At 38.8% G+C, this 23,051-nt stretch overlaps 1 protein-coding gene across 1 annotated transcript in view; it reads left to right on the top strand.

Annotated features, from left to right (window-relative positions):
- The window catches only part of LOC127580053 (dynein axonemal heavy chain 9-like), a 377,996-nt gene that overhangs the window by 3,335 nt on the left and 351,610 nt on the right, over positions 1-23,051 (top strand). The window contains exons 2-9 of the mRNA XM_052033209.1: positions 5,074-5,261; positions 6,622-6,780; positions 9,530-9,660; positions 11,195-11,406; positions 13,250-13,483; positions 17,090-17,257; positions 19,335-19,451; positions 20,606-20,753. Of these exons, the coding sequence (XP_051889169.1) occupies positions 5,074-5,261; positions 6,622-6,780; positions 9,530-9,660; positions 11,195-11,406; positions 13,250-13,483; positions 17,090-17,257; positions 19,335-19,451; positions 20,606-20,753 (1,357 nt within the window). The remainder of the gene's footprint in view (positions 1-5,073; positions 5,262-6,621; positions 6,781-9,529; positions 9,661-11,194; positions 11,407-13,249; positions 13,484-17,089; positions 17,258-19,334; positions 19,452-20,605; positions 20,754-23,051) is intronic.

Below are 23,051 nucleotides of genomic sequence, written 5' to 3'. Positions count from 1 at the left end.
TCACTCTGGAACTAAGCTCACTCAAACGTCAGACTTTGTGCAGCAATACACAGATGATGCAATGTATGGTGCACATATGAGGGAGAGCTCTGAGACATCATCAGCATAGTCAAAGGAGCATGGTGTATGGGTCTGATGTTTAATATCTGAAAAACAACGGTCCTCAACTAACTTAGGCTCCTGTACACACAGCCCTCTGATGATAAAGGTCCACGACAGGGCTCTGGAAGACATAGGTCACTTCTCAGGGATCTCAGCAGCAACCTCCCAGTTGAAAGCAGATATTGATGATGAAATTCACCATTGCCTTTAGCTAGCACAGCCTTTGGCCATCTGAAAAAATGTGTGTTTGAAGGGCAATACCCAGCATAAAGCTCATGGTCTAGTAGATGGTGGTGATCTCAACCTTGCTGTATCCTACTGAGTTTTAAATACCAATAGCAAGCTTGTAAGACTGCTGGAAACATACCACCATTGCTGTGTCTGAGGAATGTTCCAAATCCAGGATAAGGGAATCAAAGCCAGTGTCCCCTCCCAGACCAACATCCCCAACATTGAGGCTTTAATTATACTCATTCTGCTCTGAGAAGCAGACCATTTCTCTGTTTTGTCCAGTCCCAGTACTGGAATCCTGAAACAAACTCTCTATACTCTCTGTCAGAGCAAGAGATTACCAAGTGCATAGAAGAAATGATGAGGGATGTTCTCACAACCTCCTTGGAAAAATGTAACATTCCCACAGATATATGGAAATCCCTGGTCCGTGACTGCTCAAAAAGGGGTTAGGAGCATTTGGGATGGTATTGAGAATCTTGCATCCATGCATCAGGAGCACATAGAAGCCTTGTGTAAGCAGAGGAAGGAGTGTACCACCTCCAATACTACTTGCACTGCCAAGCCCTTCACCTATGGCAGTCTGCAGGTGCTACATTGGCCCATTATCCACCTCAGGAGCTATGGAACTGGAATGAAAACAAGTCATTCTTGGGCCTGGGGGACTGCCTAAGAAAACATACACACTGGAGAAGCAGGTGCAAACCGGAAAAAAAGTGAGCATTTTCACGATGAGAAAAAGCATCAGTCCTTTTGGTTTGTCTTAATAGTAGTTTCTTCAGAGAGCATCAGTACTTTACTTCCTTCCTACATTTACTATTTCTGTGGTATTTTTATTTTAATGTTTAAGTACTACAAAGAAATTTAACTGAGAAAGAAAGAAACAGAACATGTAAATTCAGATATTTTCTGAGGATTATTGCACATGAAGCACTTAAAATAATCCTACCAATATGTATTATTTATGACCTTTTTTTTAACACGTCATTAAGTCTATACAGCATATTGAAAGAAGTGATCAATTTAGTAATAATGTTCATTCCTTTGGAGTGTGCTCCATAATCTAACACAAACCATAACCTAACATAAACCAACATAACACAGGCAGTCCCTGGGTTACTCAAGTGTTCCTTTCCTGAGAATTGTCTGTAAGCCAATTTCTCTGTAGGTCAGAAACGTCCATTTTCTATATTGTATCGCTCTTTGTACACTTGCTATAATTATTTCATTTAATCAAATACCCTAACACTACCCATAATTAAACTAATGGAATATATACTGTCTTCAGGCATTAATGAATACCATGAAACCTTTTTTAAAAATTATTATTACTGTCTTCAAAAATGCTTTAAAAATGTATGGGAGAATTTGTGTAAAGTCAGATTTCTGTAAGTCAGGTCATCCATAACCCAGAGAGCCCCTGAATGTACTTGCAGTTATTATTCTGATCTTCATTGCAATTGCAAAGTAAAGTAAAACTATTTAATCTTCTGCCATCAATACACTTCCTTGATGTCAATACTCTTAGGTAGCTTCTTGTGCTTCTTCAGTCTGTTGTTGTATTTAGTGTTGCAAATACTCCTGCTTACTATGTTAACATAACTCATTCCATTTCTCCCTCAGGCCTCTGTTCCTCTCAAATGCTTTTAAAAATCTCAAGACTGGTGTTATGCTACTTTATCTCTTACACATTTTTTTCAGAAAAAAAGAGGCTATGATGAGGCTTTGTGACTTTCCTAAGAAATGGATTGAGAATAAAGTTAAACTAATCCATTCTGTTGAGTACATTCTTATAAGAAAGGAAAAGGTTTGGCCCACATGTCATTGAGGATGAGATTTCCACAGTGTTTAAACTGATTTTCATTTGACTGAGATGCTACTGCACCACACCTTATAGGTCTATTGTCATTTATTTCAGTTACATATTACTACTACTTGGCATGTTATGCATTTACTTGTTCCAGAATTCTTTAATATTGCATTATTTGTGTCATGTCTAAACTTATGTAAAACATAACCATGTAAGAAGCAAATGAAATGGATTTCAAAGTGATCTATTGTGTCATCAGGATGTTAGTTCATCTTCTGCTTAAGGAGCAATGCATTCAAACAGGCAGGATTAAATGTTTACATAACCAGAGTTTTGCATGTGAAAAAAATTTCTTCATTTTCCCATCCTTGTTCAAAGCATAACCACTCCTTGATAACAGGGGTTAGATCTTTAACTCATTGGCCAAGTAATTCAAATCAATTGAAATGCAAACTGGGGACAGTTTCTATCATATGCAGAGGAGGATTTGCAATGACAGCTTTGTGTCTGATTTGTCAGGAAAAGCTACTCTCTATCTTCTGATAATAAAAGAAGAAAATGCTGCAAACACTCAACAGGTCAAGCAGCATCTGTGGAAACAGAAAGAGTTAATGTTCCAGATTGAAGATCCTTCAGAATTGGAAAGCACATGTGTTCATCTTCCATTCTTCAATTTAGATAATCTCCATTGTAAAACACAACTCGTTATCTAAGTCTTGAAATTGAAGAAAGAAAATTTCTGTACAAATTCTTTAAAGCAATGGAACAAACTGTGATCTTGACCAGAGGGACAAGAGATATCTCTGCCATGCCTTGAGAGAGCAGGGATGTGAAGAGAATGAATATTTATTGGTTATTGAGTCGCTGAGCTTGTGTTGTAGACTTCCAAATATCCAACAAGTCTTAAAAGGAAGAATGTAAGTGTGGATGGGAGTTTGCTTATTTGTGATGTATTCACAAGTTGAATTGCCTTGTGACACCTACCATCCAACTCTGCAAGTAAAGAAACACACTTGTCTGAGAAACTGGAGAGTTGCTTGAACTTACTCAATTGTTCTGCTTTGAAGACTCCCACCACCCAGGCTGTGCCATCTTTTCGCAGCTGCCATCGGGCAGGAAGAACAGAAGCCTGACATCCCACACCAGGTTCAAGAACAGCTTCTTTTCTTCAACCATTTGATCCTTGAACCAACTGGCATAACCCTAATCACGGCAGTTTAGCAGCACTATGACCACTTGGATCACTTTGCAGCAAAATAATCTTTGTTTTGTTTGTATTTATGTTCTTTCTTGTAAAAATCATGTATAATTTATGTTTTTCTTGTGAATGATGCTATATGCCTGTGTTACTTCTACAAGGTGAGATTTTTATTGCACCTCTGCATACATGTACTTGTGCATGTGACGATAAACTTGACTTTGACTGAGATTGACGAATAAACCTCTAGAATAAGTGATAACATTGGGCAGAAGGTAGAAATCTGTAAAATTAAACAATGGAAATAAAATTTTGCACATTAGGCTTTAGGATTGGTGGATTTAAAATTAGTCAGGATGTCTACTATGTGATGAGTTTTAAACCAGCAAAACAACTGGATAGCTGCCAGTTTGCTTTGAGTCTTGTTGCTTGGTAAATTGTGTATTAGGATATCCCTAGTGCTGGTTAACATTATTTGTGATTGGGAGCAAAGGATTTTTTGGAAGAGAGGATAGAGTTGTGTATCAGCTGCAATTATCCATTGTACATAGATTGAGGTGCTTAGTGACAGCTTATATGACAGTGTGTTTATTATGATGAAAGGGGTTGTTACCTTTGTTTCCTGTTGCTAAGCAAGTGCTTTGGAAAAAGCTGCTTCTTTGACTGTGTTGAAATAATTGCCTTGAAATCCTTGGCTGCAATTATATTGCTCAAAAGGTTCATGACCAGCAGCTATAGAGTGCAAAATTCAAGCAGCAAGAGCCAAATTATAGTCATGAATATGCTATCTGTTAGGAGGAAGGTTGTTTTTGTTTATCATAATAACAAAGATTTATTATACATACACATTTCAGAAGCCAATTAGAGCCATTTCCTGGTCTGTCCTGAGCTCCTGTTCCGACCACAGGTGTTAATATACTGCCTAGTGGGGAATATTTGCAGCTTCACTTGGCTGAGCTGCTGGTGTTGGACGTACAGTATATCATCGCTTAAACTGTAATGGGAAATCTTATTAATGCATTGACTATAAGATTGAGAAGGAATTGTGATAAATCAGAAATACTACACAACTTTTTAATGGAACACATAGTTCATCTACTGATTTAATACTTTAATACAGGTGAAAACCAGAGCCACAAAGATGCCAATTTCTCTTTCTGGGAGAATCCACCAGTAATTGCCATTGTTCTATTGTGTTTCTGATGTGTGTTTGGTTATCTGGAGTTCAGGTTTTGAACTGCCTGGTGTGTTTATGCATTACAGGTCTATGTTGAGTCAGTATTTTTTTGAGATCATCCGATACCTGTTGTTGGATTCCTGGGTTTTATGTTCACACCAAGATGGCACCATTTAATTTTGTGACTTTGCTTTCCACCACCAGTGGGAGTCTGATCTTGAGAATGATCAGAAATTTGTGTTTGTAGCTCGGGGGCAGAGAAGCTCAGAGTTGAAGCCTGTACAGAGTGAAAGGAAATACAGTAACATGGGAAACTGAGGATGGGGAGGTAGTGATGGGGTAGAGCAGGTAAAAATATAGCTGTGATGAGAAAGTAAGATGGGGAAAAAAAATCTCTCTGCAAGGAGGTGGAGTGACTATTACTTTCAAAAATGGATACTCAGATTATTAAGTAAAAATAGTGCAAATGTGTGCAAACACTAAATAGCATTTGGTAGTGTGGATGATGCTTTGCACAGCTGTGTATTGACCAGTGCTATCTATTGTTCTCCCCAGGTGGTGGTGCCGGTTTTGACCAACAGCAGAAATCACAACCACTGGCCACAGGTTGTGTCCCAAGATGTTGTGCGCCATGTCCACAGCTTGAGGAGCAGTACCTTTGTTGTCGTGGGGCAAGTGCAAGGCAAAACTCTGCTGCCTTTGCCAGCAGGAGCAGAGAAAGCCGCCATTGATTTGCACAAAAAGTAAGTACTTTTCTAAAAACGTTTCTTTCTGAATAAAAATCCACTTGTTTTTAAGATGGTTTTTCTTTCTTAGCTTCAATTGATTCACCTTGTTGTCTCCCAAAGCTGCTCTGAAACGAAGACAGGTTCAGGCTAGATAGTCCTCTCCTTTTTGCAAAAGTCCCTGATCAGAATCTGCTTATACTGCCTATCAATGTCACCTCTTGAAGTTTTAAATCAAAATATCCCTGAATACGCTATGTTGTTACCTCAATGGGAAATAAGACCAGGCACGCATTCTTCCCTGTTATCAACAGCCTATCATCTCTAAGTTCATGGAGGTCTTGCACCTAATTACTCTGCTCCTTAGGGTGGATGTGCTGAGCCCATTTAGTGCTTCTGGTGAAGATCAGTTTGAAGACTTCTATTCCATTAGGGTTATATATCATTTTAAAAAATTAGCTTATGGTACCACAAAACTAAAATTACAATACCACAATGTCAGAAAGATGTTGTTCCTGAGCAAGTTATTATACTTTGGTCTCCTGTCTTGGTACATTTGTTCAGGCTCCAGTAGAATAGGTTACATAGGGCTGAGTTGTCCTCCACCTCATCCTTTATCTTAGCTGTATTTGTTTGGGTCGATCTTTATTGGAAGTCAAACAGTCCTGGAAAGAAATGTGTCAACTTTGCCCTTGCCTTTTTTGTTTGCAATTTCAAAGGTGCTGAAGGCTGAAAACACCTGTGCTGTTGGTCACTGGGAATGTGTTGCACACCGAGATAAAGGAGGAAGAAAAAAACAAAGTAGTGGGTGATATCCTGAGATGAAAGTTGCTTGCTAGATTTCTGCTGTACTGTTCAGAAAGTTTGGCTGCATTTATTGGGTACTTGGGAGTAGAAGTAGATCAAAGACTGTTCTGTGGACTCCCTGATGGCAGTTGCTAGATCCAGGGTTATCCAAGGAATATGATAACCACAATAGAAAATTGATTTTGGTGTATTCTTCAGATTCCAAAGTAATGGTGGGAATAAGTCACACAGTGAGCATATTAACAATGCAATAGCATTTCTGGCTCTCTCTTTTGCAATGTTAGGTATGGTAACTTATAGTGGTTGGAGGGTAGTGAGGTGGAGTTGAGTTGTGGACTCATTTTCAAAATGGTCTGAAAAATAGGTTTGTTCCTGCATGGATAACTGAGCATGGTTTTCGGAAGCCTGCAATAAAAAGTTAAAGACTTGTAATGTGTCCTGGGGACAGGAGATGGGCAAGACCACCTCGCCTCTAATATGATAGTATTTTCACCAGATCAAAAAATCCGGTTTTGGGATAATGGATGGGAACCAATATTATAATTAATATATTTCTCTGATCTCCTTGCAGTGGTGATAACCGAGATAAAGGGATTGCACATGCTGTAGAATCGATTATAATCAATTGGAGCCACCAGGTCAATGAGGTGCTCAAGAGAGATTCATCTGAGCCTTTGCTTGCTGGCCACAATCCCAACCCAAGTGTGGAACTGGAGTTCTGGAAAAACAGGTAATATTCCTTCAAAACAACTTGGAGTTGGAGATAAATTTGTACCTTCAGAATCTCAGAAATACACATAATTAAGGAATTCTTTATTTATACATGATGTGTTAAAATGTTAATGAGCATTATTTTTGCAGAGAAGGTGTTTGGCCATTATTTTCTGTATTCACCAAGACAAAATGACCAATTCAGAATTTATTATCGTAGTGAAATTGCTGCATGATTCTTTTGCTTCCTTACAAACACCAGTTTGCAATGTTATGTTTTCACAATGACGGCACCCTAGTGAGTTTACCCAATGACAGCCAACATATCCAGAGAGGAGCTGAGCCACACGGGCCAGAGTGTGGTACCAGCATTGGCTGGTAGTTCCTTGCAAAGTTGAGTTGATTTGATCAAGATCAGGTTAGGTTTTTGTCATATACACCAGGGTGCAATGAAATTCCTTGCTTGTGTGAAGCTCATAGAGTAAACAGTACAGCTGGTAATAATAAAAACAACAATACATACAAGCACAAGACAACAGAATGGTGCAAAGATTGTACTGCAAAAGGAAATGCTAAAGTGACAATAATGGAATTAATAACATAGTTAGAATTAAGCGTCCGAGTATGTGGCAGCACCACTGAGAAATCTGATAACAATGGGGAAGAAGAGTTGATTTGAGCTGGAAGAGTTGTTCAGTGACTTCAATGTATGTTTGTTAGGGAAAGTGGTAACAATCATGGTATTTGCTCCCAATTTATATGTCGTATTCTGAATTTTAGAAGTATCCAATGAGTTTTGAAAACAGTTATTGCTGATGGTCTGTAATGCAGGGCAAGTCCTGGTTCATTTGGCTACCAATGATTATCATATCAATGGTTTATACTTTTAAGGAGGGAAGGGATTGAAGATCATTGCCATAAAATGCAGCATGAATTGTGCTTCCAGCCTGATATTTGTAGTAACAGGCCTCTGAGTTTGACATATGATAGAGATTTTCCAGTAGTTAACTGGAAAATAGTTAACCATTGAATTAACCATTTAAATAGTTAACCATTGAATTCTTTGTAAAATCCAAATATTGCATTCATGAAAGTTCCCTGGTACATATTAGTTTAGGTTAGCACAACTAAATATGATCTTCCTGTTTCATTAATGTCAACAATTTTAATATGAATTTGGGATCTAGTTATTGCATATGCTTTGCAATGAAAACTTTTATAGGCTTAAAGCATTTTTTCTCTTCTTTTGCTGTGAAGTGTTAGTGTCTGACACTATCCTTCCGAATTAGCAATGAGGAGGAATGTCCTTGCTTTCTTCTGAGCATCCCTGCAGAGCACTGTGAAGTGTTCTGGAATGCCTGGGCTAGAGCATTTCAGTTATGAGGAGAGATTGGCAAGGCTAGGTCTGTTTTCCCTGGAGCTGAGAAGATTAAGAAGGGGCATGATTGATGTACATAAAATCATGAAGGGTACAGATAAGATAGACTTCAGGAAACCTTTCCCAATATCAGAAGTGAATAAATCTAAAGGACATTGATTTAAGGTAAGGGGTTTAGAGGGGATCTCAGAAGGACCACTTTCACCCAGAGGGTGGTGAGTATCTGGAATACACTGCCTGAGAGAGTGGTGGAAGCAGAGTTGCTAACAGCACTTAAGAAGTGTATAGATGAGCACTTGAGTTGCCTGGGTATGGAAGGCTATGAGCCAAATGCTGGAAGATAGGATTTATACAAATGGTTGCCCACTGGTTGATGTACACATGGTGGGCCAAATGGCCTGTTTCCATACCGTATGGCTTTAAGTTGGGCTGTAACTTGGTTACATAGGAGCAGGAGGATGGTGGGATCTAAACCCTTGTTTCCCTGTTATGTGGTGGTAAACTTATTTCATCCTACTACACACTGTCCATCAGTAAATATAACTTTTCATTCTTAGATTTATTTTTAGATTTATACCTATATTTATTTGCAAAATGTAGCAAGTCCAGAAGAAATTGTAAGACCCAAAGTGATTTTTTAATTCATTAAAATATTGCTTTCCTTTTCTGGGAGGTTCTGATGCTTTATTTGGTGTCAGCTCCTTGTATTTTGTTAGGTTCATGATGCACCACGTAGATAAATTCCATTTTGTAGATCTACCTCTTGTCATTTTTTCTTCAATTTGTTTCTGATTTACTTTGACAGTGTTGCATAATATAGCCAACGAAATTAGCAGTAAAAGTCTCATTTGCATTCTATCTCAGGCAGTCATTTGGATTACTAAAACAATCTATAGCTGTCCCAGATTAGTGGATTTGAAGGCAAGGTTCCACTCTACATTGTTATCCAGTGACACTACCTGTGTGACTATTGTTGAGGAAGAGGATGGGCTGAAATTTGATAGGCTACCAGCTGGTTGATGTTCAAAGACCATGCTCAGATGAAGAAAAAAGTGTAATGAAAACAAAGTGCAGTTAAGTCACACTCACCTGTTGTGTCAACACTCATTGAAAAGGAGTAATTGATAAAAAGAGTAATGTAATAAAGTAGCACATTGTATTTTAAAAAGTTTCTCCCATAACCTTAGAGGATAAAAAACTAATGGCAATGTAAAGTTTCATTGTAGCTTTTTGCTACTGCTGTTGAAACTCCCTACATTTGATTGGATGAACAGCAAAATTGTGTTTATGACTGTTGTACAACATAGGTTACCTGCAATATACAGTCAATCAGATGCATTGTTGATGCATTTACTAATTATTATTCCTCGATTATTTCAATCTGCCTTAGATGCAGTAATCTGAAATGTATTTATGATCAACTGAGATCCAGAAAAGTAAGAAAGATGGTGGAGCTGCTGGAGAGGATGGAGAGCAGCTACTTCCCAGTATTTAAAACCATGTTTAGTGACGTTGTTGCAGGTATGACCTCAAATTCAGTAGATAAATCAAGAATTCTCCACTAAAATCTCCAATCTAGTTGGTGAACTATGAATTGTTCTTTTATTTTCGATGTTGTGCATTCATTATTATTTCTAACTGGTTTCACTTTTCTGGGTCACATTAATGGATACAAGATAGGAATCATATGACAGCTAGATGTTTATTTGCAGAGCCATTTCAGTGAGTTAAAAACTGAATGATGGAAATACTCAGAAGATCAGGCAACATCTGTGGAGAAAGAAACCAAAGTTAATTTTTCAAGCTAATGAACATTTAAGAGGGAAGCACAGTTATCACTTCAGTTTAATTACTATTCATCAGTTCAGTCATCACCCTCAAGTATTAACTTTTTTCTCCTCTCTCCACAATTGCTGTTGAGTGTTTCAAGCATTTTATGCTATTTGTAGTGTTTTGTTTTCCTTTCAGTCTTTCTCTGTTTAATGGGCAGTGATTTTGTTTAAAAGACCTGGGTTCTGGTCAAAAATGTAAATATAGCTAGAAATGGGAAGTTGTGTGGATTACATGTGCTGCTAATGTGTATATTGCTCTTTCACTTTCCTACATCTGAATATTCCTGTACAGACCATGTCTTGGAGATTTGCAAATGTTTTCTCAGTAGGCAGAACATAATGCCAGAGAGTGTGGTTGTGGCAAGAACTTAATATTAAAATTATGTCCTAAAAGTTAATGAAGTGATATTGCAAATTTCATTTGCATACCTTTCTCAGAGAGTCATCAAGCAATACAGCATGGAAGCAGGCCCTTCGGCCCAACTCATTCATGCTGACCAAGATGCCCATCTAAGCTTGTCCTATTTATCCATGTTTGGCCCACATCCCTTTAAACCTTTGCTCTCCACGTACCTGTCCCGATGTCTTTTAAATGTTGTTATTGTCCCTTCCTCAACCACTTCCTCTGGCAGCTTATTCCATATACCCACCACCCTCTGCGTGAAGAAGTTTCCCCTCAGATCTCTATTAAATCTCTCCCCTCTTACCTTAAACCTTATGTGCTCTAGTTTTTGATTCCCTTTCTCTGGGGGAAAAAGACTGTACACTCACCCTCTCTATGCCCCTCTTGATTTTATATGGCTGATTTTATACGGCCCTCAGTCTCCTTTACTCCAAGGAGTAAAGTCCTCGCCTGTCCAACCTCTCCCTATAACTCAGGCCCTCAAATCCTGGCAACGTTCTCATAAATCTTCTTTACACTCTTTCCTATAACAGGATAACCAAAACTGTACACAATACTCCGGGTGCCATCTCACCAATGTCTTAAGCAGACAAAGTAAGTGGTAGAAATTGTCAGCTCTGTGCGTACAGTGGCAAATAGAAAATCGCCAACCCAGATGGAAGAGTGAATTCTTTCCAGGTCATGAGTTAGATTGCTGAAGACTTGAGTACTGGATAAAGACTATGTCACTGAGAATTGCACATTTTCTTTGCAATAAATGTTCTTTTGAAAAGGTTTTGCATTGTCTAATTTGGGTTACTTTTTCACTGTTGACTGCCAGCTCTGACAGAAGCAAGGGATATTAATTTGCATTTGAAGCCACTCCAGCGCCATTTTGAGGATATCGAGAATGCAGAATTCGATGAGCTAAAGCCCCTGCTTAGCTGCTTCGTGCATTTGGTGTGCCTGATCTGGACCAGATCGAAATACTACAACACTCCAGCTCGTGTCATAGTCCTTTTGCAGGAGAGCTGCAACCTCCTTATTCAGCAGGTGTGGTAATTGGGAGTGCTCTGTGCAATACAGAGAAATCTCATCACTGTGTAACTGCGGGAAAAACTCTGATAATCCATTATCTGACTATTTGGGAATCCTGATGGTTCGGCATCTGACTCACTGCCTGGCTTCATAACTGCTCACTGGGGCCCACTTACAACCCTTTTCCCTCACTGGAGTTGGAGTCCAGGTTCCCATTCTCCCTTTACACTCACTGGGACCCTATTGTCCGTGGGACAATGGACCCTGTTGTCCATTCTCCCTTTACACTCACTGGGACCGTGTTGTCTCTAACACAATTTGGCCCCGGCTCTATGGGGTCCCAGTTCCCATGTTCCCATTCAACTTACCTGGTTAAGTGGAAAGTGTATTATTATACTGTGTTACATATATGGTGAATTGAAAGATTGAGACACAAGAGATTGGAATACTGGGATTGGGAGCAAAAAGCAAACTGCTGGAGGAACTCAGTGGATCAGGCAGCATCTGTGGAGATAGAAGGATGGTTGACATTACAGGTCGAGACCCTCCATCAGGACTGAGAGTGTAAAGAGGAGATAGCCAGTAAAAAGAGGTGAGGGTGAGGGGTGCGGCAGGTGGATCCAGGTGAGGCGTTGTCGACGGGCAGATGGAGCCAGGCGGAGGAGGGAGAGCTGAAGATAGTGACAAAGGCTAGGAGGTGATAAGTGGAGACAATTTTATGGATTATGGAATCTGATGAGAAAGAAAGATGATGAGTGGAACCAGGTAAGTTCTGGGTGAATTGGAACAGAAGGGGGAAGGGATACAAGACTAAGTGGGTTGTGTGTGTGGGTGATAGGCAGATGTCACCAGGTGGGGGAGGGGAAAGAAACCGGGTAACATGGAGCTGGGCTACTGCAATTAAAAAAAATAGTTGAGTTAGTCTGGAAAATTTACCAGTCCAGTACTATGATAGTTCCAAGCATCATGGATCATAGGAGTTTAATTATTCTCTGTTTTCATTGACCTCTGGTGACATCCTGTTCGATCTGAGAGTATTTATTTGTAACAACTCCGAGTAATTGAATGCAGCTGATGACGCATCATCCTATTTGTGAGAGGTTTTCTTTAATTTATTTCCTGACCTTGATTTAAACCTGTAACTTGCAGTGCGATATGGATGTTAGCAGTCCCATAGGATAGCACAGTGGCACAGCTGCTGGAGCTGCTGCCTCATAGCTCCAGCAACCCAGGTTCAACCTTAACCATTGGTGCTGTCTGCCTGGAGTTTGCACATTTTCCTTGAGACCCAAGGTTTCTTCCCACGTTCCGAGATGTTCAGAATGGTAGGTTAATTGACTACTGCAATTGTCCACAAATGTGTGGGTGAGTGGTGGAATCTTGGGGGAGATAATGAGTATGTAACGGGATTAATGCAGGATGAGTCTAAATGGGTCCATGATTGTTGATGCGGATTTAGCGGGCCAAAGGGCCTGTTTCCGTGCTGTGTGACTCCATGCCAAGAAGTCTTTTTGAATAATTTACTGTTACTTTGCTCTTCCATGTTATCATGTTGTTCTTCAAATCAGGCCAGCATTCAGACTTCTCCACGAGCCACAGTTCCATGCAGCATTCTGTCAGTGCTACAAGAGGAGTTTAGCATTGTCTGATTGCTGAAGGGATTAAGTTTTTCCCTTTCTGTTGTTTTAAGAAGATGGTCCAGTCTTCACGGGACTCTGCTGGAATTAGTAATTGAGCATTGCAGTGTAGACTGAAGTGCCTTCACATTCCACCCTGTAAAATTCTCCATGTGGCAACAGTGTGCTTGAGAGTTCCTCCTGCTTCATCATTACTTTTATGCTGTCTTCACATGTTGCAGGCACATGCTTATATCAACCCAGAGGACATCCTGAAGGGTGAAGTGGATGAAAACTTGAGCAAGGTGCGGGAAGCCGTTGGCATCCTATGCTTTTTCAAACACCTTTTTGAGGAGAAGCGTGAAAATTTGCAGAGCTATTATAAGGAAGATGAGAGCGTGAGAGAGTGGGACTTTAATTCTCTGCTGATCTTTGCCAGAATGAACTGCTACCTCAAGAGACTTGAGCAGATTGAGGTAAGGGTGATCACTTTTGGTAATACCATAGATCTACTCTTGGAATTAAAATGAATCTTACATCCTTAGTCCTCTTTTCAGAAACCACCTTTGTAAATGTGTAAGGGATATCCAGTTTTGTGTGATCTTTTTATCCAAATTTGCTTTTACACTTGGGTTAATGGCTCTAGTTAACAGTGCAGGTAGTTTGCTCAGAAAACTATTATCATTGTTTCCCTCATTCATCTTATAAATTAACTGAGGACTTTTATTTTTCTAGTCAGCTTAACAGTTAGTGGTTATAGCTGTGCTGTGTGGAAACTGAAGAGACAGTGAAGCTTCAAACGTGCATCTCAGAATTTTCACTGTGCAAAGAAATGAATGATAATGATGTAGAAGTATTTAATACAGTCAGCAATTGGAGATGATGAGAAGCTTGGAAGATAATGAAGTATAAGAAGCTGAGGGTCAGGGGCATCAGCCTATTCCTTTTGCAGAGTTAAATGATTTATTATTTATTTGGAGTCTTGAATGTTACGGAATATCTTTTCATGACACTTGAAAGTAATCTGGAAATTAATTTATTTTTATAAAAATTATTATTGCAACTCATAAATGTTACCTGCAATATCAACAGCAGATGAACCACTGTTTTCCGTTGAGTACTTGACCATTTGTGATTATGTTTACTTATAGAAGAAATGCTATTGAGGTATTTTGTAATTGTATTACGAGCAGATATAACTCTACAATTATTTGTGGACTTTAGCTGCTGCTTCTGCTGAATAATAGAGTTGTATTGAAGCTTGTGTCTTTAGACGTATTTATAATTATGGTGTAGATCACTAAGGATGTGCCTCTCCTACAAACAGGAATTTTCAATGCCTTCTGAAAAATTTAATCAAAATGACATTTACTGCTCCTATTCTTCTGTGAAGAAGAGGTTTTTCAATAACTTTACTCTCCTTTGAGGCTTATTCATTTTTACTGATGCCTTTTAGTTCTGCACATAATCCATTTCTACATTTTTCTCAGTTTATTTGAAGAACAAAATCATGTCTTATTTCAGTTTTTTTTCTCTAAGGTTACGTTGTTGTGAGGCAATCTTCATTACTCATTACTCACTATAGCTGTCAAAAAGAGAAGGGATGTTGATCTCGATGAATGAGATACTTAAGGAGGAAATTTATTCCCCAAAAGCAGATGCCCTTTGGTAGGGTGTGACATAAGAATTTAAATTTTAGAAACATGACTCTAATACAACCAACTTATGATTATAATGGATTCCTGTTGGTAACTGGTAACTGACCTGTTTTCAGGAAGTGGGTTGGTCACTTGTATATTATAATGAGGTTCTGCATTAATTATTATTTGAAATTTTAACCCTGACTGGGTTTCATGTGCTTGGGGAAAGGTATCAGCTGAAGAGAAGTGAGACTGCTGATCCTGAAGATAAATGGTATTTCATTTACTTGCTGGATCCAGTCCATTGGCTTCACCCATTCCTTATTGTTGGACTAACCCCTGATCCAATCTCCCTGTCCACCCCCCTCACAACTCCTGGGTTTCCGATCCCTTACACGCCTGAAGATATCTATTCCCCAAGGCCCCAATGATTAGCCCCCTCTCCCGTAATCCTCCTGTCTCATCTTGACGCTACTACGGTCTGGTCTGAGACCTGAGATGAGAAAACATTCTTTTACACATGGAATTGTTGTGATTAGGAAAACATTCTATAGGAAGGTGATAAAAGGAGGTGCAATCGTACGATTCAAAAGCTAATAGGAGAAATATTTAAACAAATACATGGTTTTGGGGAAAGTCTAAGAGTGGTCTTTCAATGTAATTCCAATGATATGCTTTGGCATGAAGGGCGAATGGCCTCCTCTGTACTTGGTCAATCTAGGATTCTGTGAATGTCCTTAGGCAATCAAGTAATGTTGAAGAGCCTGCAGCTGCCCATCATTTATTAAATTGCAGATAATTAGCAGCTTACCTTAATAATTGGATATGTCTAGGAGTTATTGTTCTTTTTAGAGGACTGACAGGACTCAAATCAGTAACCAGTGAAGAAGGTTATCAAGAATTATGGAGGGATCTTGATCAGCTGGGCAAGTGGGCTGAGGAATGGCAAATGGCGTTTAATTCAGATAAGTGCGAGGTATTGCATTTTGGGAAGTCAAACCAGGCAGGACTCTCACAATGAACGATGGGGCCTGAGGGAGTTTTATAGAACAGAGGGACCTAGGAATACAAGTACATAGTTGCCTGAAAGTGGCATCATAGGTAGACAGGGTGGTGAAGGTGCCTTTTGGCACACTGGCCTTCATCAGTCAGGGCAGTGAGTAGAGAAGCTGGGATGTTATGTTGCAATTGTAGAAGACGTTGGTGAGGCTGCACTAGCATTGTGTTCAGTTTTGGTCACCCTGCTATAGGAAAGATGCCATTAAGTTGGAAAGAGTGCAGAGAAGATTTATGAGGATGTTGCCAGGACTCGAAGAACTGGGTTATAGGGAGAGATTGGGCAGGCTAGGACTTTATTCCTTGGAGCGTAGGAGACTGAGGCGTGATCTTATAGAGGTGTATAAAATTATGAGGGGCATGGAAAAGGTGAACGCACACAGTCTTTCTCCCATGATTGGGGAATCAGGAACTATAGGGCATAGGTTTAAGGTGAGAGGGGAAAGGTGTAATGGGAACCTGAGGGGCAATTTTTTCACGCAGAGGTTGGTGCGCACATGGAAGAAACTGCCATAGGAGGTGGTTGAGTGAAGTACAATAACAACATTTAAAAGACACTTGGACAGGTACATGGATAGGAAAGATTTGGATGGATATGGGTCAAATGTGGGCAAATGAGACTAGCTTAGATGGGCATCTTGGTCAGCATGGATGAGTTAGGCCGAAGGCCCTGTTTCCATGCTGTATGATCTATGACACTAAGACTTTCAGATAACTTGGCAATTTGTTCTAGTGGGCAATAGTTTTTCAAGAAATACAAACGTATTTTCTTCATGCGTCTGAATAGTCTATGATCTCTTTAGTGATCTGTTAAGTTGACCAGAAACACTTGCATGAAGTAAACATGCTTGGATTTCTTAGCTCCGAATGTGTGACAATTCACTTACTCACTCGGGATATCCTCCACTCAAGAGTGCACTCCCTTAGTCTCTCAAGGTTAATTTCTAACCTCTGTCTGGTCCTCTCGTCTTCATATTTCCATATCATCTGTGAAATTACAAACATCTGCTCTGTCATTTCTTTTAGCCTTGTCCTGCAGCATGGATCATTAACCCTACATCCAGTTTTACCAAGGATTGAAATGAAACAAAATTCTTATCATTCTTGCAATGAACAGACCACAAAAGATGTGGAACAAATGTGGCAGGATGGTGTATTCAGGAAAAAACTTAACCTTTGTTAAAAGTTAGCAGTTTTACTAAAGTAAAGACAAATGTGTTCAATCTTTCTTAATTGGGAAGATTTCTTCACTTTATATCTGTGCACTGGAGGCATTTACCTAGGTGATGATTATAAATTGGTTCTAATGTTATGCTTTCACAGTTAACTGTAAAGCTGAAGTGACAATTACTCATTGAATTGTTTTTGTCTTTTGCTTTTTTTTAGGATTTCTTGGTGACAGCACAAGATATATTTAAGTTAGAAAAAATTGAGTTTGGAGGGATGCGGGGCAAGTCCTTAAGCCAGCAGGTGGCGCAAATGTACGAGGAATTCCAGGAACTGTACAAAGTGTTTACAGATCATACCTATGACTGTTTGGATCCTGCTAACCAGGTAGGAAGTTATCTGGCTTCACATTATATAACCAGATGAAAAACATTACTGTCCCAAAATAATTATATTGGGAAAGGGAGGATGATATGATGAATTCTAATACTGATTTGGTGTCTTAAAAAGGAAGCTCAGGACTGTAAGTTAACCTTTTAGGAACATATAACTTGCTGAAATTCAATTCTAGTCAGCAGGACTAAATGCACTGTATGTTTGTGAGAGTACATTGTATTCTGCTTCTGAAACTTGCTCTGATATAGAATGTACTGACTTAATTATATAGTCTGTGTTTAACTTAACTGACTATGGGTATATTCAGCAAACTTGAATATAACACTTGAAACAGTGTAAAGTTCAAATCAAAGTAAACAAAACTGAGGCACAATCACTAACAAAGCTGCCAGTTTACAAACTCTGCAAAATTCAATTAGTCATTGCGGAGAGGTTCTCCATTCAGACAACTTTCATGCAGTACCTGAAAAATCAAAAAAAACCCTGCAGATTCTGGAAATCTGAAATAAAAGCAGAAAATGCTAGTAAAACTCAGCAGGTCAGGTAGCACCTGTGGGAAGAGAAACTGTTAAAATAATGATCAAGACATGAAAAATTAACTGTTTCTCTTTCCACAAATGCTGCCTCACCTGCTGAAAATACTCAGTCTTTTTTCACTATTTCAGCCTCCTTATAATGTGTTTGTGCGCTTGGGTTACATAGACAGGCTATGTAGAGTATTGCTGCGGATCAGTAGTTATTCATATTAAGGATGATCAGTTTGCATTTACTTTAAAACACCAACTCCCTATTGTCATGACTCTTTATTTTTGGAATAACATTTCTCAGTGACCTACATTCAGTTTAAATAAATTGGTAAATTGGTTTATTATTGTCACGTGTACCGAGGTACAGTGAAAAACTTGTCATGCATACCGATCATACAGATCATTTCATTACAACAGTGCATTGAGGTAGCATGAGGTAAAACAATAACAGTGTATAAAATAAAGTGTTACAGTTACAGAGTCCAATATTTGCTTAGTGGACAGTTGCAGTCTGGGACAGATCTTGTGTGATGTGTGAGTTTAAGAAATGAGTGGTTTCTAAAATGCATGCACAACATTGTATAATGCTTTTAGTTTTGATGGCAACTGATTGTATGAATGCCATGTCCATAGAGTCGTACAGCACAGAAACAGGCCCTTCAGCCCACCATATCCATCCATATTAATCCCATTTACCAGCATTTGGTCTGTAGTATTCTATGTCATTATGTTTTACTGCAGGGTGTTGCTCAGCTTGTGTTGCCAATTTTTGTTGTAGTGACATTATTCACCTCAGCTCAGGTGCTGTGTAATCCATACCTTTGTCTAGTATTAACTTTTCCATCATACCTACTGTGAAGGCATCCAAAACTCTGCTGCCTTTTGTCTTAACATACCAATTCTCATTCACCTGTCTACTCTGTGCTCATTGACCCATGTTGGCACCTGATTAAGCAACATTTCAATTATTAAAATGATCATCTTTGATTCAAATCTCTCTATGACCTCATCCCTTTCTAGTTTCTTCCAACTCTATTATTCGCTGAGATTAACATGTTCTGGCCTTTTGATCTTCCTGTTATTTAATTGCTGCAGCATTGGCAGCCATGGTTTTTGCTGCCAAGGACCATTTGTCTCCTTAATCTTCTCCTCCAATTTGTCTTGGTTCCTGCTTTAAAACACTACTTAAAATAAACCACTTCGGTCAAGATTTTGGTCATCTGTCTGAACACATTCTTCAGTGCTTTTGTGTTAGGTCTTATTGATAATAGTCCTGTGAACCTCTGGCTGCGTAGAAAATGCTATTTAACTGCGAATTATTGATAAAGGAGGAAATCTTGACAAAAAGATCCTCTTTCAGATTCACATTGTTAAAAGAATTTTTATTCCATCTTCATATCATTTGAATGTTTTTGTTTTCTGCTGACAGTCCTGGTAGTGAACCAAATCTGACTTGTCATACTGTTCAGCAGGAATTACTTAAAATATTTTAGAAGGAAGATTTTCACAATTTGTTGCTAAAAATTTCTTTTAATTTATAGGAATTCGAAGCAGATTTTTTGAATTACAAGCAGAAAATTGAGGATATTGATCGACGTTTGGCCACCATTTTCTGCCAGGCATTTGATGATGCCTTTGGTTTGGAGCATGCATTCAAGGTCTGTATGGCTTGTTTTAGAATCCAATCATTTGCTGATGTGACACCTTGAAGTCTAATTTCCTCTTGGGCAGTAGCATGTGACAGATTTTGATGAAGTATTTGGATGGTTGCAGACTTGTTATTGCCCATTTAGTAGGCTGGAGCAAGACATTTGTATCCCAATGAACCTACTTGAATAGCACAAGCTCTGGAGAGTCAATTGAATGAAGGACTGACTTCAAAAACCCTTCTTGAGGGCTTTTTGCCATCCTGACTGCTGTCTGGGTCAGTTATACACTTGGGACGGTCCACCTTATTTTGATGGTAATGTCATTAAGTGATACAGAAATGGCCATGTTGGTGTTCCCAGCTGGCAAATAGCCTGCTCACCAGCAATAATTCTGTATTTTCATGGCAACACCTAGTATTGTTAAAGACTTTAGAAATACTTAGCAAAGCAATGTTCCTTTTTTTGTCTCAGATTATAGCCACTGAAGAACATGACTGCTCTTCTAATTTAGAGCAGGAATAATTCAAAATAATCAGAAATCTGTTGTATCTTTTCTGATTCTGAAACCTAGAGTTTCCACTGTGGTTACAACTTGAAATTGTGCTCATCATGGATGACAGGTTATGCCCAAGAATTGTACCAATCTCATTGGAACACATCCAAATTTAATGTGGCTGTGACTCAGTGGAAATGATAGGAGTTCATGGAAAACACCAAAATAGTATCACGTATTTTATTAAGAATTGTTTTGTGCTTTAATTGTGCTTTTCTCTACCACAAATGCAGAAGGAATTCAAGATCTAAATTCCTGTTAACAACTTCTAGTGGGGACTCTCTATTCACTCACAGGATCCTGGGTAACACAGTTTAAAAGCTGCATGCATTAAACCTGCTTGCAGGAATTCACAGAGGAGCAGGAATACAAAACAGAATCAACCATCCTGGGGTGACTGTTCCTAAATCATTTGAATAGATCCACTGTGGTTTATTAAACTTCTTTATTATGCCGCTGCAGCTACTAGCAATAGTTGATGTGTGATCAGTAGCTTCAGCATCTAGAGGTGCATTATTGTTGCAGTTAATACAAATTGTGTAAAGAAAAAAATTGAACATAATTTTACGATGTTTATCCGCATTCTAACATGTTTCCTCTTTCTCTCCAGTTGCTGGATATGTTTGGCAGCCTCCTTGAAAGGCCTCTAATAGCAGCTGGTGCTTGTGACAAATACCCTCGCCTCATTGTGATGTTCATTAAGGACCTGGATGATGCTAAACACATTTATAACCGGCACATGCAGAAAGTGGAATTAGGTATACATTCATTTTAATAAATTGCGGCTGTAAAAAATTTATGTCTTGGGGGGTGAGAGGGTAATTATAATTAGAGTAAGGAGTTTTAGTTGCTGCAACAATTCTAAAATAACTGTTCTCTCCTTTCTTATCTCTTGCCCTATCCCATGTTCATGATGTTGCTCGCTCAGTTTGGTATATTTTTACATTTAAACTATTTTTCCCCATCCTATCACTGGATCTCTTTCTGGGCTATGTATCATGTATATCTGTTTTGTGTATCGTGTATCTGCTTCCCGTTTCCATCCTCTCCCATTGTGAGTATGGATCAAGATTCTTTGTAGCTGTAATGATAATGACTTGCCTTTTGTTTTCTTCTTCCCTAATTTGTAGTAGTTTCCAAGATCAGTTTTGTACTTCCCACTGGGGTCATCAGCAAGTCTGCAAATATTGGGAATCATGGGTTCTAACAGCCTTCAATATCTATCTCTGTTTGCCCCACTTTAACTCACCAGCTTTGTGTCTCAATCTGCTGTGAGGCAAAGCACTTTAGGAAGTGCTTGTTGCATTGCTTCCCTGATTAATCCAAGTAAACCTGTAGAAAAGTCTGCAAAACTACAGTGAATTGTGTAGCAAGCAGTGGTTGAGAAGAATGTGGTCAGTCTTTGATTGGTTATTCACATGAATGGAGAAGAACATGCAGAAAAAAATATCTGGCACACGGTAATAGCTTTCAGCTCACTGAATCAATATTATATGGTGAAAGCTTTCCAAATTAAAGCTTCAGGGACCTTTGACTAAATTGTGCTACTAAAATTAGTTCTGAGCTGAATCTAAGTGGCCTACACCCACGATGTCCTAATAATTTCTGAAATATTGTGGACTACTTGGTTCTGCTTGTAAGTAGAAATCAACATTGCAACAATCAAACCTTTTTGGTACCATGTCATCTAAACTTGTTACGTTATCAGGCACAAGGTGGTTATTAAATGGATTCGTGAACTATTCTTATACTGTTGTCTAAATATGTTGTATTTGGAGACGTACTCTTGGCAGTTTCATATTTTACTGCTTAGACTCATTTTAACTCAGCTGTACAATTTATGCTTTACTGTAAAGTCCTTCATAATAACAGCAAAGAAAATGTTTTGCATATATTTATAGAACTGAACATTACTGCAGCTGTTGCAGACTTTGCCAGCCACCAGTTCTCCTTCTTTTTGCCTCTTCAAAAAATCTAAATTCATTGAAGGAATTTTGTTAAGAGTGCAATGTGGACACACCCTTTCACATTAAGCAGCTTGTTTAGTTCTCAATGAAAATTACAATAACACTTGGCTTTTTTCTTCATTGCTGCTCATTGTGGACCTCCAACAAAAATTGCCAGTCACACAGGGAAACACTTCCCAATCAGAATGAATGGTTCAGCTTCTGTCTAGAAACAGGAGACTACAAGTGGTTCTTAGAATCCGGTGGTGCAGCATCATCATGCCCATGGGCCTGGGGTGGGAGTGGTGTGGTGCAGTCTGCTGAGGGTGCAGGAGGAGGTCAGAAAGGGGGCCATTGAGAGTGAAAGCAAATGAGTGTAAGTGCCCCATTAACTTGATGCAAGGAACCTAAACTCTGAGAGCTGGCATTGACTTGATAGGGTGATGACCTCCTTGACTGATGTAAGGGAATATGAGATATGAGGTATCATGATCATATTAACCTCCATGTTTTGAAATATACTTGGATCCTAATATAACTTCCGGTTACCATTTCTATGCCAATGCTTCAATTGATTTTTAAAATAGATACCTTTGTTGCACATTGCAGACCTTACTCTCCTTTTACTTTATGACTAAGAACCCATCTCTTTGAATAATCTTTTGATCTGGCTTTGGCCCAGTACCCAATTCTGACTATACCTCTGCAATGTATTTTGGGATATTTTCTACCTTGAATGTGCTAATATATTGCACTTCTGTATTGCATTTTTATTTTGTTTCTACTTCTTCCATCTTTGAGGTAGTTGTACCAATTTAAAAATAATTACTATAGATGCAGTTTGTATACATTTCAATTTAGTTGCCAAAATCAAATAAGGATATGTTAACCAAATATTGTTTTAACTTTGTGGAAGAAAATGTTTTATTGGTATGATGAAAATTAGCATTCAGTCATTTTGGCAAGTTAACAGTAAAGGAATGGTTTAAATTTACAATCTTGTCTCTTCAAAGAATGTAAATTAACATGAAATTTTGATACGTTATCATAAAATGCAAATGCTGGAAGCTGTTTGGTCTTCCCCACTTGCATATCCCCATCCTGGTTGAT

Source organism: Pristis pectinata, chromosome 18 (genome assembly GCF_009764475.1).
Source record: "Pristis pectinata isolate sPriPec2 chromosome 18, sPriPec2.1.pri, whole genome shotgun sequence".
Lineage (NCBI taxonomy): Eukaryota > Metazoa > Chordata > Chondrichthyes > Rhinopristiformes > Pristidae > Pristis > Pristis pectinata.
The sequence above is the reverse complement of the archived record's forward strand: the minus strand, read 5'-3'. Positions and strand labels throughout refer to the sequence as shown.